The sequence below is a fragment of the Arachis hypogaea genome, chromosome 3 (genome assembly GCF_003086295.3).
Source record: "Arachis hypogaea cultivar Tifrunner chromosome 3, arahy.Tifrunner.gnm2.J5K5, whole genome shotgun sequence".
NCBI lineage: Eukaryota > Viridiplantae > Streptophyta > Magnoliopsida > Fabales > Fabaceae > Arachis > Arachis hypogaea.
The window spans coordinates 9170908-9186604 of NC_092038.1; the positions used below are offsets into that span (position 1 = coordinate 9170908).

Consider the following 15697-nt stretch of genomic DNA (forward strand, 5'->3'; position numbering starts at 1 on the left):
AATTTTATCTTATTCAATTATGTTAAGTATGATATACTATAATTAATCACTAATATATAATATATATTAAAATATAAAATATATATTAAAAATAAGTTAAATAATATATATTTATTCAAAATTATATGATAATTAATTTTAGAGATTGATTTTAATATTAAGATATTTTTTTATCTTATTAGATACCATTATTAAAATACTAATTTTCTTGGCTATAAAAGGGATTACAGAACAGAATCTACAACAGCAACTCCTGCCTCCTCTTTTCTTTTCAGTTATTTCAAAGTCCAGATTATAGCTTCAACCTTCAAGTAAGATCTGAATTATTGCACTTACAATATGACAAACACTTCTCAAATTATTACATGCAAAGGTATGAAACAATCAACCATTTAAGCATATGCACATCACAGAGAATTTTCATGTCATTTTCAAACATTATCTTGCAACTTTAATTTGTTCATAGTAGATAATAAGATTAATTACATCAGAAAAAGATAAATGCGTGGCTCATATTATTAATCACAAGAATGTAATATATCATGGTATGGAAATTTATTTCAGCTGTAGTATGTTGGAAGGTTGGAGAGGGTGTGAAGATTGAAGAGATTCAAGTTGATCCACCAAAATCAACTGAAGTTCGACTTAAGATGCTTTGTTCTAGCATTTGCCACACTGATATCACAAGCATTCAAGGAACTCCTCTAGTTAAGATTCTTTTCAATGCTGTCTTTGTTTTCTTCTCTGTGGAACTAACTTCTACGTTTCTCTTCATCTTTCTTCCACTAATTAATTAACGGTACTTTAATGCTAACAAATTTGCAATTTTCAGTTTAAGTTTTATCCTCTAGCACTTGGACATGAAGGAATTGGGTAAGCTCCATACACTATACTCTAGAATATATTTGGTAATTGTGTCGTAAAAGAAACAGCCACTCAAACATAAACATATTTAGAGAAGAATATTAGCAGGCAAATACAGAACTAAGAATACTATTAATATATCAGACATTCTTTATGGGGGTGAATGCGGATCGGATTGGATATAACCAAAATTTCGATTCGATCTGCAATAAAATTATCGGATCGGATCGGATCTAATATTTATGATTTTTTTAGCTTGGATCCAATCGATCTGCAAATTAGATTTCGAATATATCCGCAAAATATATAAATATTTTAAAAAATTTATTTTTATTTAAAAATATCAATAAAATACTATTTTTCTACTCTTTTAAATATATTTATTCTTAAAATATTATTAAACATACTTTTTTTAAATAATAAAAATAAAATCATACAACATATATGATAATTATTAATTGAAATAAAACATAAAAAGGCCATTTACTTATTTATTTGTTTATTTTTGCGAATATACAGATCGAATACGTGATCAATATCACCTTAAAATCTGCAATCCGATCCGATAACTTTGCGGATTGGATCGATATCCGCAATTTTCAGATCGGATTCGGATAAATACCACAGATATGCAGATCATATCCGATCCATGAACACCCTAATTCCTTAATCCTTACTCGTGTATAAAAACATGAGAAACTTTTGGGCATGCAATATTTAGTATTTTTTACCAATACAAACATTAAATTATCTTTAACGGATAAATTTTATAATTTATGCATGTAAACTTTGAAAAATGTGGGTACAAACTGGATTGATTCATGTGTATAAATTCTAATAAATATAGGTATAAACTATATGTTTTTTGTGTATAAAATTCTTATAAATATGAATATAAATTATTACTGGTCTAAAAATAATAAAATTTGCTACATGTAACATTATACTAAAAATATAATGATTATTAATTGACTATTAATTATTTATTTATATTATTTTTTAAATTAACAAATAAAAGAGAACGAGTATTAATTATTAAAAAAATACTGGTATAAAATAATATTTATTATAAAAAAAAAGTGTATACTTGATATAAGAATAGGTAAAATTTGATCAGATTTTTTTTTCTAATTCTATATCTTAAGAGAAAATTTATCTAACTTTTTGGCTGCTAAAAGTACTAAGGACATTCATAAGTACAGCTGTATTTTCATTCATGATACCCTTACCAAGAAAAACCTTATACCTTTCGATATTTTCCCATAAATTTCATCATATACTCAAATCATGCTAAAGGAACTTGTTCAGAGATTCTTAAATTCTTTGGATGAACCGTGCGTATTTTGAAGGATCACAGGAGGTTCATAACAAGTGTAATAATAAATCTAAATTTAAATATAGTTTAAATTCGCGACAAATTAGTCTTTGAACTTACCTGTTGGGCTACGGAATATAGTTTGCAATAATCAAAAGAATTTTTAATTGAATAATAATAATAGAATTATCTGGCACATATTGATAAATTGAATTGTTGTAATACTACTTTTTCCGAGCACAAGGAATAACATTAACTGTACTGCAGGGTTGTAGAATCGGTTGGAGATGAAGTGAAGAGTGTGAAAGAAGGCGATATGGTGATTCCAGTATTTGTAGGAGAGTGCAAAGAATGTGAGAATTGCATTTCAGAAAAATCAAATTTGTGCATGACATATCCTGTGAGGCTGACTGGCTTGATGCTGGATAACACTTCAAGAATGTCATGCAGAGGACAGAGGCTATACCACACTTTGAGTTGTGCCACGTGGTCCGAGTACACGGTTATCGATGTTAACTACCTTGTCAAGGTTGATCCAAGCATTAATCCAGCTCATGGCAGCTTCATCTCATGTGGCTTCTCCTCTGGCTATGGAGCTGCATGGAAAGAAGCCAGGGTTGAAAGTGGATCAAGTGTAGCTGTCTTTGGTCTTGGTGCTGTTGGATTAGGGGTATGATTATCTTTGTCATTAGTATTTTGAATTGGTTATGGTTTTTAGCATTGAGTTTGATTAAAAATGAATTTTATTGTAATGCAGGTTATAAGTGCAGCAAAAATGTTGGGGGCAACTAAGATAATAGGGATTGACAAAAATGATATGAAGAGAGAAAAAGGTGAAGCTTTTGGAATGAGTCATTTTATAAATCCAAGTAATTCTGATAAATGTTCTTCAGCATTGGTGAAGGAACTAAGTGGTGGAATGGGTGTGGATTATTCCTTTGAGTGCACTGGAGTTGGCCCTTTGCTTACTGAATCATTAGAAGCTACAAAAATGGTTCGTTTCATTTTTAAACAACTTCATCCTTATGAATTATTTCGTAAAAAATATGCTTTTTTTTTTCTTAATAGTTTTAAATTTTTTTAAAATTCCTGTTAATATTTAATTTAATTTTATTTTATTTTTAATATTTAAAATAAATTTTAAATATGTCTCTTTCGTCAATTTTTTTTATTGTCACTTAGTCAAAATTTTTTTTAATTTTCAAATTTTAGTTTTTTTTATTATGTACAAATTGAGTTAAATCTATTATATAATTCTTAGAGAAAATGACTTTTTAGTTCGCAAACATTTAAGTTACTGAAAATTTTAAAAATACACATTTAAGTGAACATCAATGATCTATATGTCCAAATTTTAAAATAATCAAAATCTTAAATGTATTTTTAAATCTTAAAAAATTTAAATATCTACAAATCAAAAAGTTGAATAAAAAAGTTAAAAACCTATTTTTCCTTTTCTCTACTCTTTAATATATTTCATTGACCTTTACACATTCTTGTTAATTCCTTGAAGTTGTAAGTAAATACTTTTGTGAATCTAATTGTGACTTTCTAATATATAGGGAACAGGTAAAGCAATAACACTTGGTTCAGGAACTGAACCTTATGTACCATTTGATCCGTTTTCTATTCTTTTTGGAAGAATTTTGAAAGGATCAATATTTGGGGGATTAAAATCCATGTCAGACCTACCCATCATAGCTGACAAATGTATTAAACAGGTATTCTAAATTTATATAAATTAATTATATCTTAAATACATTCTAATAATAATAGTGTTAATATCTCACCATTATGATGAATGAACTATTTAAGTATTTATTATAATTTTTCAGGAGTTTCCTCTTCAAGAACTGTTCACCCATGAAGTCAAATTAACAGATATAGAACAAGCATTTGAGTTATTGAAACAACCCAATTGTGTAAAAATTGTCATCGAGATATAATTTTATTCTAACAACCGAATCCAAAAGAGATAAAGCAAGGAATAATGGTTGGTGGTAACTGGTAATGATTAAGTCACACAGTCACACACAACTCCACTTAGCTTTTGAGAGCTAGATGTTGTCAATCTCTAGTTTGAAAATTATTGGAAATTAAATGTACCTATTTAAAGGATATATAGTTACCTGTGAATTGCATCAAAATATGTTACAGAAACAATCCTTCTAACTGTGTTATCTCAATTTTGTTTTTCTTTTTTTTTATAAACGTTATATGTATATTAAAAATTAGCTTAAATCAGTTATATTTATATATAAATATATGTATTAATATTTTATATTTTAATATATATTTTATACAAATAATTAATTTAATAACTGAATTTTAGTATACGTTGTTTTATTTTATATGGATACCATGTGAGAAGAAGTTTTAAAGTATTGGTAATATTAATAATTGACTCGTTTTCGTGTGACCTCCAAAATTGTGGGTTTAAACTATGAAATTAAAATATATTAATTCTTCAAATTATCCACTTAAATCTTAATATTAGAATAATCATTTAGATATCTAATGAAATGAACATTCAATATATTCATTGTTTACATTGTTTAGTATTTTTATTATCTACCTATACTTTTTCAATCACAAATTATCAATTCTCTCATCTCGTTTCACTCCTTCAACTAGGGAGTGGAAGTGGGCCGGATTATTTGATGGAAACTCGCGACTCGTTTTAAATTCGACTTGTTTTATTAAACATGTTAAGTTTAAACATTTTGAAAAGTCTATTAATTAAAAAGATCAGACCATATGCTTTAAATAAAAGTCTACAAAATTTGTTGTGTCGATTCGTCAAAATATTTTTTTTTGTAAAACTAAATTATTTTTAATTTATAATTTTAACTATTTACTTATATTAAATACAAAACAAAAATCAATAATCAAGAATAATTAAGATTGTAATTTTTTTGTTAAAAAAAATTTATGCATTATAAATATAATTATAATATGTGACTAATAATTAATATATAAATAAATTATATATGCTTAACAAATTATAAATTTTAAATTTTAAAATATATTTATTATTAATTTAAATCTTTTAAATATATTGTTTTAAATTTTAATTCACAAAATATATTTTTTTAAATAGGCTTATGAACTTGTTAGAATACTTTAACATAGAAAAAATGCCTAAGTAACAGATTTATGCTTGGACCATCAATTTATTACTCGCTCCATTTTCACCCTTATCTTCAACGCTACCGCAGCAGGCTTCGATTTGGCTTCCTCCGGTGGTGCTTTGTGTTCATTCCCACAAGGTCGCAGTGCCCTATCGCCAAAATCTTGTGCCAAGGCATTCCTTAGGACCATGCGATAATCAAAGAATTTATACAATAATCTTTTTATAATTATATATATAATAATAATGATAAATTTTTTAAAATTTAATCAAAATTATTTTTAACCATAAAATTATTAAAAAAGATATTAATAATACAGAATAGAAATGATAATTCCACCCTTATTTTTTATAATACTACTCCATATATAATATTTTTGTATTATATATTTATATGAATTTGTAGAAAAAAGAGGGTGGCAATATCTATTTTATTTGTTAAATTAAAAATGTGATTATCAGTGGTGGAGCTTAGCTCAGACAAGGGGGGGCCACGGCCCCCCCAAACTTTTTCTAAAAAAATTAGTAGTACTTTTTCAAAAAATAAAAAATAATTCAATTGGTTTAAATACTTTACTATGACTTAAAGTACCCAATAAATTTAATAAGCAACACTCTTTCTACCTTTAAGTTTAAATATAAAAAATTAGATATTTTTATTTATTTAATTTAATATTATTTTATATTTTACTATTTATTTAATTTAATTTTTTATATGATAAAAAATAATTGAATATTCAATAAGTATTAATATTATTGTATTTGTATAAATTGATAAAAAAAATTCAATAAATATTATAAATTTTAATATTTGTTCTTCTAACTTCTTCTTTACATATTCTACAGGATATATATTTAAATTTTATTATAAAATAATAATGAAAAATTAAAGAATTGATGCATTTTTTAAGAGGAAGACTAATATTTAAGAAGGAGAACATATAATTTTTACAATATCAACACATGTAGATAGTTTTTCTACTTTAATGAATCGCGAAAAAAGTGAGATACAACTTTTAAAAGTTCAAAAAGTTACATCTGATAAGTTTGACCTTAATTTTTTGGAACGAGACCCTAAAAAACAGCTTTAAATTTGGCAATATCACTAAAACCAGAGAAATGAGATTAAACGAGCTTATCTTAAATGGAGTCCATATAAAAAGCATTTTGACAATTATCTTCTATGTGGGCCTCCTAAAATTTTATTCCAAATTCCGCCACTGGTGATTATTGTACTAATTAAATGAAAATTTCTAATCGTTATAATTATCATATATTTGTTAGTCGAATATTTTTACGATAAATGTAATATAAAAAATTCTTTTGACATCTGAATATTATAATAATTAACAAAATATTTATTATAATTTGATTTTAGATATATATTAATTAAATAGATATTACATATGATTTAAATACGAACAGAATTTACCAACTCTCGATAAAGAGTTTGAACCCTAAAATTATAATGATTAAATTAAATAAAACATTGGTCAAAGAAATTAGAACAAATAAATAAATAAATAAAGTTTATTATAAGAAAAAAATTTAAAAGTTAGTAGAAATTATTGTTTGTGCCTTTGTGGCTAACGCTTCTAACTATCAGTCCAATTTCTTTATTCTAACAATTTAATCACATACTTTTAGCTTATATTTTTAAATAACACTGATAAAAAATAATAAATTATATTAACACTTTAATATTTTTTATTATAATAATAATAACATGTTAGAGTTTAATTGAAAATTAAACCGTATTATAAGAATTAACCAAAGTGTTAAAAGGCTAGATGGAATGAATTAAGCTAGATGATGAGTTTCAAATTTGAATTTCAGAATTTGTTTCAAATTGAGATGCAGTTTGATTCAATTTGAAATCGAATAAAATTCAAATTTTAAATAAAATATGATTGAAATTGGAAAATGCAGTATGAGACAAAAGTTGATAAAGAATCTTATCATGAAAAATCAACTTGCAATTGCATGGACCATGCAGATATGCAGCATGCTTCTCTGGCCACATACTTATTTGTCTCCCCTACAAACTTCACGTGATACGCTGAGCTTTCTTTTTGACTTTTCAGTTTCCTAAGGATAACGTGAACAACATTGTACTTTGGTCGTTTATCTTCAACCTAATTAAAGAGATTCTTTGGCATTCTTTACATGGAGAAGAAGAAATTACAGAGGGCATTGTTTATATTATGAATTTCAATACTAATTAAGTAAAATTGACTTACTTTAATAATTTCCCCTTTAATATCAATTAGGCAAGAGTCAAGAGACACAACGTGAGATTAAAAAAAGAAACATTTGAAAAACAATAAAAATTAATCAAAAATAGCCCAAAGTTTTTTTTTTTTATTATACACTCTTCTTTAATAATTATTGCTAAAATAAATTAATAATTTTATCTATAATAAATATATAATTACAAATATTACATATATAAAATTATAAATATTAAGTAAAATAAAATAATTTTTAACTATTATTCTCTTATTATTACTTTAAAAACAGGGTAAAAAGATAGATTTTAGTTTTACAGTTTATTCTCTAACTAGGTTTTGTATATGAAATTTACGAGTGTGAGTTTTGAAGTCTGCAGATCACTAAGGTAGCAAGGAAACTGCCAAAAGAAAATGTGAGTGCATTGAAATGACGTTAAATGGTTTCAATATATAGATCATGTGACTTTAATTTGATTATCAAATGTTGGTGGTCCAAAATTAGTAATTCGCTAATGCAACCTTTCTTATATTAATTTCTGGTGTACCAAGTGTTTAATCTTATTCAAACTTTAGTAGGAAAAGAAGTTTCGCTTTGATAGACACTGTGACTACAGTATTTAAGATTGATCCTTATATGAAAACCATTTAAAGGTGGCAAAAATTGTGAATCCTAAAGAAATGTATCTATATATATATAGTATATACTAATAATTGTAAAATATTTTCAAAAGTATTGCGTTGTTTTGAAATTGATTAGAAGATACATAAATTTAATTATCTTATATAAAAATGAGTATTAAAGAAAACGTGTATGTTTGGTATGAGAGAATGTATATAACGAAAAACGTGTATGCTTATGTTTGGTGTGACATTGTCACATTATCCTTCTCCAGTTCCCTGAAATTTATATAACTGGATAAGTCAAATGATGGGAATTAAGTATTCAGTGAAATAGTCTTCGGCAAACAATTTTTAGATTAATGTGGAATCTCACTCACACTCTCTCTCACAATATTTTTTAATGCATCACTGATTCTAAAGTTTGAACCCAACAACTTGATGTTAATTACACAGTACTCATGTCCTAATCAGTAACTCATCAAGCAGACACTAAAATAATAATAGGGAGAATTAAAAGATGACAACTCAAATCAAATAAAAAGAAAAAAAAAGTCAAATTCAACACCTCAAGTTTTTCATAAACTATGACACAATAGTTGCACCAATACAAGTAATAAATAAGGACAATCAAATATGTTAATTATTTTCTTTTTGAGTCACTGTTATGTTATCTTGATAAGAAAGAAAATTATTCTATTCTAAGGAGTATAATATTTTTAGTATCAATTATTTTATATTTAGAATTTGAATTTGAAATTAGTCAACTTACAGATTATTAAAGAAAAAATATTTGTCACTTATTATCTCAAAAAAATATTTAAAATTATGGATTAGTCCTTAGCTGTCGAGTTGGGAGATACCGTAGAAAATAAAAAAAAATACCATAAAGCACTAATTTTGTTGGCTATAAAAGGGAATACAGAACAAAGCACTCTAATACATTACCTCCTCTTTCCTTTACTTCAAAGTCCAAATTATCTTCAACCATCAAGTAGGAACTGAATTATTGCACTTACAATATGACAAGCACCTCTCAAGTTATTACATGCAAAGGTATGAAATAATTAACCATTCAAGCATTTGAACATTATGTTGCATTTTCATGCAACTGTATTCATAGTAGACATGATTAAATACATAAGAACAAGAAAAGAGTGTCTCATATTATTAACTAGAATATATCATGGTATGGAAATTTCAGCTGCAGTATGTTGGAAGGTTGGAGAGGGTGTGAAGGTTGAAGAGATTCAAGTTGATCCACCAAAATCAAATGAAGTTCGACTTAAGATGCTTTGTTCTAGCATTTGCCACACTGATATCTCAAGCATTCAAGGATCTCCTATGGTTAAGACTCTTTCTCAGTACTGTTTTTGTTTTCTTCTCTATGGGACTAACTCCTATGTTACTCTTCATATTTCTTCCACTAATTAATGGTACTTTAATGCTAACAATTTGCAGTTTAATTTTTATCCTCTAGCACTTGGACATGAAGGAGTTGGGTAAGCTCCATACACCCTAGACTCTATTTGGTAATTGTGTCATAAAAGAAATACAGAGACTCAAACATAAACCTATTTAGAGAAGATTAGCAGAAAAATACAGAAATAGGTGAAATTTGATCAGTTTTTTTGGATACAAAAAAAGAATTTGGCTAATTCTCTATGTTATGACAGAATTTGTGCAAATTTTTTGATACTAAAAATACTAAGGACATAAAGCGCAGTATTTATGTATTTTCATTCATGATACACTTACCAAGAATAACCTTATACCTTTCAATTCTTTCCCATAGACTCAAATCATGCTAAAGAAACTTGTTGGGATATTTTTTTGAACCATCCATGCATAATGAATACCATCAACTGCAGGGTTGTAGAAACTGTTGGGGATGAAGTCAAGAGTGTGAAAGAAGGCGATACAGTGATTCCAACATACATAGAAGAGTGCCAAGAATGTGAGAATTGCATTTCAGGGAAATCAAATTTGTGCATGACATGTCCTGTGAGGCTGACTGGCTTGATGCCAGATAACACTTCAAGGATGTCCTGCAGAGGCCAGAGGCTATACCACCCTTCGAGTTGTGCCACGTGGTCTGAGTACACGGTTATTGATGCTAAATTGCTCGTCAAAGTTGATCCAAGCATTGATCCAGCCCATGCCAGTTTCATCTCATGTGGGTTCTCAACTGGCTATGGAGCTGCATGGAAGGAAGCCAAGGTTGAAAGTGGATCAAGTGTTGCTGTCTTTGGTCTTGGTGCTGTTGGATTAGGGGTATGATTATCTTTGTCATTAGTATTTTGAATTGGTTATGGTTTTTAGCATTGCGTTTGATTAAAAATGAATTTCATTGTAATGCAGGTTATAAGTGCAGCAAAAATGTTGGGGGCAACTAAGATAATAGGGATTGACATAAATGATATGAAGAGAGAAAAAGGTGAAGCTTTTGGAATGACTCACTTTATAAATCCAAGTAATTCTCATAAATCTTCTTCAGCATTGGTGAAGGAACTTAGTGGTGGAATGGGTGTGGATTATTCCTTTGAGTGCACTGGAGTTGACCCTTTGCTTACTGAATCATTAGAAGCTACAAAAGTGGTTAGTTTCATTTTCAATAAGTTCATCTTCATAAATTTTTTGTCTACAAATTAAATTAACCTTTACAAATAATTTTGTGAATCTAATTATAGCTTTCTCATGTATAGGGTTCAGGTAAAACAATAATACTTGGTTTAGGAAATGAACCCTATGTATCATTAGGTCTGTTTACTATTGCTTTTGGGAGAACTTTGAAAGGGTCGATGTTTGGTGGGCTAAAACCCAAATCGGACCTGCCTATCCTAGCTGACAAATGCATTAATCAGGTATTCTCAATCTATATACATAGCATAGATTAATTATATCTTGTATGTGTCTAATAATAGTAATGTAAATGTCTCACAATTGTGATAATTAGACCATCTATTACCATTTTTCAGGAATTTCCTCTTCAAGAACTATTCACCCATGAGGTCCAATTAACAGATATAGAACAAGCATTTGAGCTATTGAAACAACCCAATTGTGTGAAAGTTGTCATCAAGATATATTATTATTCTAAGAACCGAATCAAAAAGAGATAGAGCACATCCTCAATAACAGGGGTAAGGATCCAATTCACACACAGCACCACATGACTTTAGAGAAGTGGCAGAATCTGCTAGCTCACAAGGAGCTGCACAAGGTTCGAATCCTGAGTAAGCGCAAGAAGTTATAGAACTCATAATAGTAGTGGTGTGTGTGAGTGTGTGTTATGTAAAAGACCCCCCCCCCCCCCCCCAAAAAAAAAAAAAAACGTATTCTAAGAGTTGTTATCTCTGCTTTGGAAAAAAAAAATATTTTGTTTTATCCGTAAACTACGTACTATTGTTTCATACATTTTCATTATGTATTTTATATTGTAATATGTATTTTATATAGGTACTTGATTTGATACACATGATATGATTCTTTTTTTGAGTTTTTGTGGACACCATGCGAAAGATTTAAGCTTTGAAATTAACTCGGATACTTTGCATCACGTCACGTTTTTTGTTTGCATCATGCATAGATAGGATCTAAACAATCTATATGGGGTCATATCTGCATCTATAATTTCAAGAAATGTGGATAAGGTGGAGTCATATCATGAAAATGAACTTTCAATTGCATGGACCATGCTCCTATCCAAATCAGACATGAAAATAGCCAATGGCCAGATACTGTCTGTCTCCCCAACAAACATCACATGGTACGCTATGCTTTCTACTTCAAGCTAAAGAGAATCTTTGGCATTCTAGTGAGCTATATATGGAGGAAAGGAAATTACAGAGGGATCGTTTATCTTATGAATTCCAATACTACGTAAAATTGACTGACTTTAATAATTTCCCCTTTAATATTAAGGAAGAGATGCAACAGTGAGACTAAAAATAGTTTAAACAGATAATCTCTGAGTCAATTGCTAAACAGTTTCCTTCATAATCTTGAGTCTTTAATACATATAATATATATGTAGGCATGTATGTATATGTATGTAAGTATTTGTGTTTTGTTTTATTATCCAGTCCAAACAATGTAATAAACTAATAATGGTTGAGATAGGAATCAATTATCCACACAAAAAAAAAAAAACTTCACTTATATGATGTTCGCAATTCAGAATTTGACAATATAAGTCCAGCAACAAGATTTTCCTTCAAAGGAAAATGTAGTATTTAACTATTTATTTAGTTCTTCGTAATCCATCATTCAGTCATCATTGACAATTTGATTAAAATGAAAACAAAATCAATTTGTAGACACCTCACATGTTAGCTTCCACTTCAGGATCACTTGCCATCTTTGCAGTAGGTACATTGTTATTGCCACGTCTCAAACGTGAAGAAACATTATCAATGGCATCATTCAGCTGGGTTATCTTTCTGTTCAATGTTTGCCTGGTCCTCTGTTTCCAGGAACACCATAACACTTATAACAAAAACATGATATTCTAGCAGCATATACAGGCACAGAAGAGTTGAATGTAAAACTGTAATGTGAAGCAAGCCAAGTTACCTCTAATCTTCCGTCATAATACATTGGTCTTTTTGCCTTGCGAAACCCATATTCGTTCTCATTTAGTAGAGATCTTCTGATCTGCATTACACAAAACCATGAAGACTTCCAGACTCGGGCATCATCAGAGGCTAGAAATAGGAACAATAAAATACATGTTACAAGAGTGCTGATGCATGCACTCACTGAGAAACAAGGGAAGGGGGAAAAATTAAGAAAGAGTTAAATTGAAAACAAAAAGTAGAGAAAAGAGGGGGGGGGGGGGGGGGGGATTTAACACAAGAAAAGGGTGTGTTGTGATGAGTCACTTAGGGTTAGGAGATGTGTTCATGCATCTTTTGCCTACGAGAAAAATTTAACATTTATGCAACAGTATCACCAATGATATAAAGATGGCCCTTATTATAGCTAGAAAACTAGAAAAGAAAATAAATGCTACAAGAAGCATGAACAGCACAAACTGAACCTCTAAGGTATTGTAAGAGAACGTGCATGGTATTACCCAGCATAAAGTAGTGATTTGGAAATCGAAAATTTTCAATACCATGCTTTCAACGACATACATCACAGTTGTCCAATTAAAAATAATTAAATATCAATGATACCGGGGATATAATATTTTCAAATGTAGACATCTACCTATAGTTAATCCGTCTTCCTCTACATCTTTTCCGGGTTCATTTGAATAACATAAACCAAGCTCAGATCACACACTTGCTAGACACAATAAATTTGAAATTTAGGGGAAGCAATCACCTGGGGGGCAAAGATATAAGCTGCAGTCCCAAGAATTGCACCTCCCATAAGAAATCCGGCAAGAAAATCCACACCTCCACCTCCACCTTCTCTGTAACAGTACACAAGGGAGGCAACAAATGAAAAGAACAATGACTCTTTACATATTCTTCAAAGGCAAGAAATAATTAAAACACAAGTGCCAGGAATTAATTTCAACACTACTTAGCCTCCTAGGCCCTAGCATTCAAAAGCTAAGCTAGAACAATCGAAAGTTAAAAGGAAACGCTGAATTTCTTTAACAATGTTGTCGGTGGTTACAAGTATAGAGTAGGTTAATACACCTCCCAATGATAAGAAACTAAACTACACATGCTTCCCCTTCCTTTGCAGTTCTGTGAAATTTAACATGACTTTATATCTGGTATACTCCAATCTGTCTTAACCTTCTCATTAGAGGATGATAGTATCATGTTGAGCAGAATATCTAGCATCACATCTTACAAAATACAAGAGTATCAAGTTTAATATTAATTATATTTAGGAGAGTTCAATTCAATGTGTATTATCGAAAATCGAGTGCGAGGACAGCGAATTTCATCAAAGCTTTAAAGGTAGTTCAGTATAATTTATTCTATCCGTATTAGCAGGAAACTTAATTTTATTATTGCTTTTTCAATCATGCTACATGAACACTACAAAATCGGCTACTATCAATCACTCCGTACAGGAATACGGAGTAGCTCCACAATATCTAAAAATTTTCATATTAAGATACGTGTATAAATAACAATGAGTCTTATGAATCTAACTGCTTAAAAGAATTGCAATACGGCATACCGGTATTCTGCACAAATAGATGACCTGCGATTCCTGCTCACAGCGGAGTGTGATCTTCTCTGAGCAGTGAGATTAGGCCCAGGCCAGAGCCCACGCCCAGATCCAAGCCCAGAACAATTACGCTTTGTTAAACATAGCTCCTGAGATGCCTTGACATGGCCACCTATTCACCATTCCCAAAGCAAAGAATCACACATCAAGTAGAAAGATATAGAGAAAAGAAATTCATTCGATGCTTCTAGAAACCTAAAAATGTTTCGAGTCTGCAAAACCGTTGAATTCAAGTTCATTTACGGATCAATCGTAGATAGAGAAACGCATAGATCTTAGCAATGCAGGTTCAGCAAAACCATTGAAAATGAAAGGATCGAAAGTGAGAAGAAAGAACCTGGAATGGAGAATGGCGCAAAAGAAGCAGTCAATGCCATAACACTCAGACAAAATGAGAGAAAAAGAGAAGCTTATTGCTGCCGCTGGTTTTTTCTTCTCAGATGCTAAGCTACTGAGCTAATAAGCTTTGAGAAGTAGTAGTTAGTTAATAAGACACAAAATCGTATTTTACGGATCAAATATGAACAGAGATATTATCACAATTAGTGTATTTTGTGTCTATTGTTAGAGAAAGGACACAAAAACTTTAATAAAGGAACATAATTTATTTTTTTATTTTTATTATTTTTCTTAAATTTTTATTATTATATTTTTTATTATTATATTTTTTAAAATTTTGAATGAAAAAAATAAAAATAAATTAGATTTTTATAATTTACTTTAATTATCACTAAATAAAATACAAAAACATAAAATTTGGTGTTTCTGTATATTATATCTTATTTTCAATATCTTATCTTATCTTATTTTCGAAAATAAAGTAGTCATATCCGTTTTTAGGATTTTATTTTGTCTTTTCTTAATTTTTATCTACTAATTATTTTATTAGCTAATTGATAATTGGTTTTTTAAGAAAGGACATGTATAGTGATTACTCTTACGTCTTATCATATCAAAATAATTTCCATTGTAAATTTTGAGTGTTTTTTCTTTCTAAAAAAAATCTTAAATAAAAACAAACTTTTGGTTAAAAAATTTTGTTATGGCTCTTTATTGTGTAAAAATTATTTCTATTTATGAAATAAAGAAATGCAGGAACTTATAAACAAGTTTAAGGTTGGTAGTAGCAGTTAGAAAATGGACAAGTTTGGTCTTCGTCGGTTAGTCCGCCATCATTATTATAAATTTATAGGTTGATCCGCCTTTATCAATTGTAAATTGTCTGCCTCTCCCTTTCAAGTTTCCATCGCCAACCTGTCATGCTATTGTGTTTCTATAGTTAGGATTTGGTACTAAGTTACTAATTATTTATGGATTTCAATCAAAAGTTCAAACTTC

At 29.1% G+C, this 15697-nt stretch overlaps 3 protein-coding genes across 3 annotated transcripts; 2 read left to right on the forward strand and 1 right to left on the reverse strand.

Annotated features, from left to right (window-relative positions):
• Positions 1 to 239: 239 nt before the first annotated feature.
• Positions 240 to 4326, forward strand: LOC112789338 (8-hydroxygeraniol oxidoreductase-like). The gene is made up of 7 exons (XM_025831185.3): positions 240 to 373; positions 565 to 707; positions 833 to 873; positions 2447 to 2849; positions 2937 to 3173; positions 3742 to 3900; positions 4015 to 4326. Exons 1-7 carry the CDS (start codon positions 340 to 342, stop codon positions 4123 to 4125), a joined length of 1128 nt encoding a protein of 375 aa, XP_025686970.1. The 5' UTR covers positions 240 to 339; the 3' UTR covers positions 4126 to 4326.
• A 4581-nt stretch (positions 4327 to 8907) lies between these two features.
• LOC112789339 (8-hydroxygeraniol oxidoreductase) lies at positions 8908 to 11634 on the forward strand. Its single transcript, XM_025831186.2, has 7 exons — positions 8908 to 9214; positions 9363 to 9505; positions 9620 to 9660; positions 10030 to 10432; positions 10520 to 10756; positions 10864 to 11022; positions 11137 to 11634. Exons 1-7 carry the CDS (start codon positions 9181 to 9183, stop codon positions 11278 to 11280), a joined length of 1161 nt encoding a protein of 386 aa, XP_025686971.1. The 5' UTR covers positions 8908 to 9180; the 3' UTR covers positions 11281 to 11634.
• Positions 11635 to 12287: 653 nt separating this feature from the next.
• On the reverse strand, positions 12288 to 14919 carry LOC112789340 (uncharacterized). The gene is made up of 5 exons (XM_025831187.3): positions 14697 to 14919; positions 14309 to 14471; positions 13490 to 13580; positions 12734 to 12814; positions 12288 to 12623 (listed from the first exon to the last, which is right to left on the reverse strand). Exons 1-5 carry the CDS (start codon positions 14734 to 14736, stop codon positions 12483 to 12485), a joined length of 516 nt encoding a protein of 171 aa, XP_025686972.1. The 5' UTR covers positions 14737 to 14919; the 3' UTR covers positions 12288 to 12482.
• Positions 14920 to 15697: the final 778 nt, after the last annotated feature.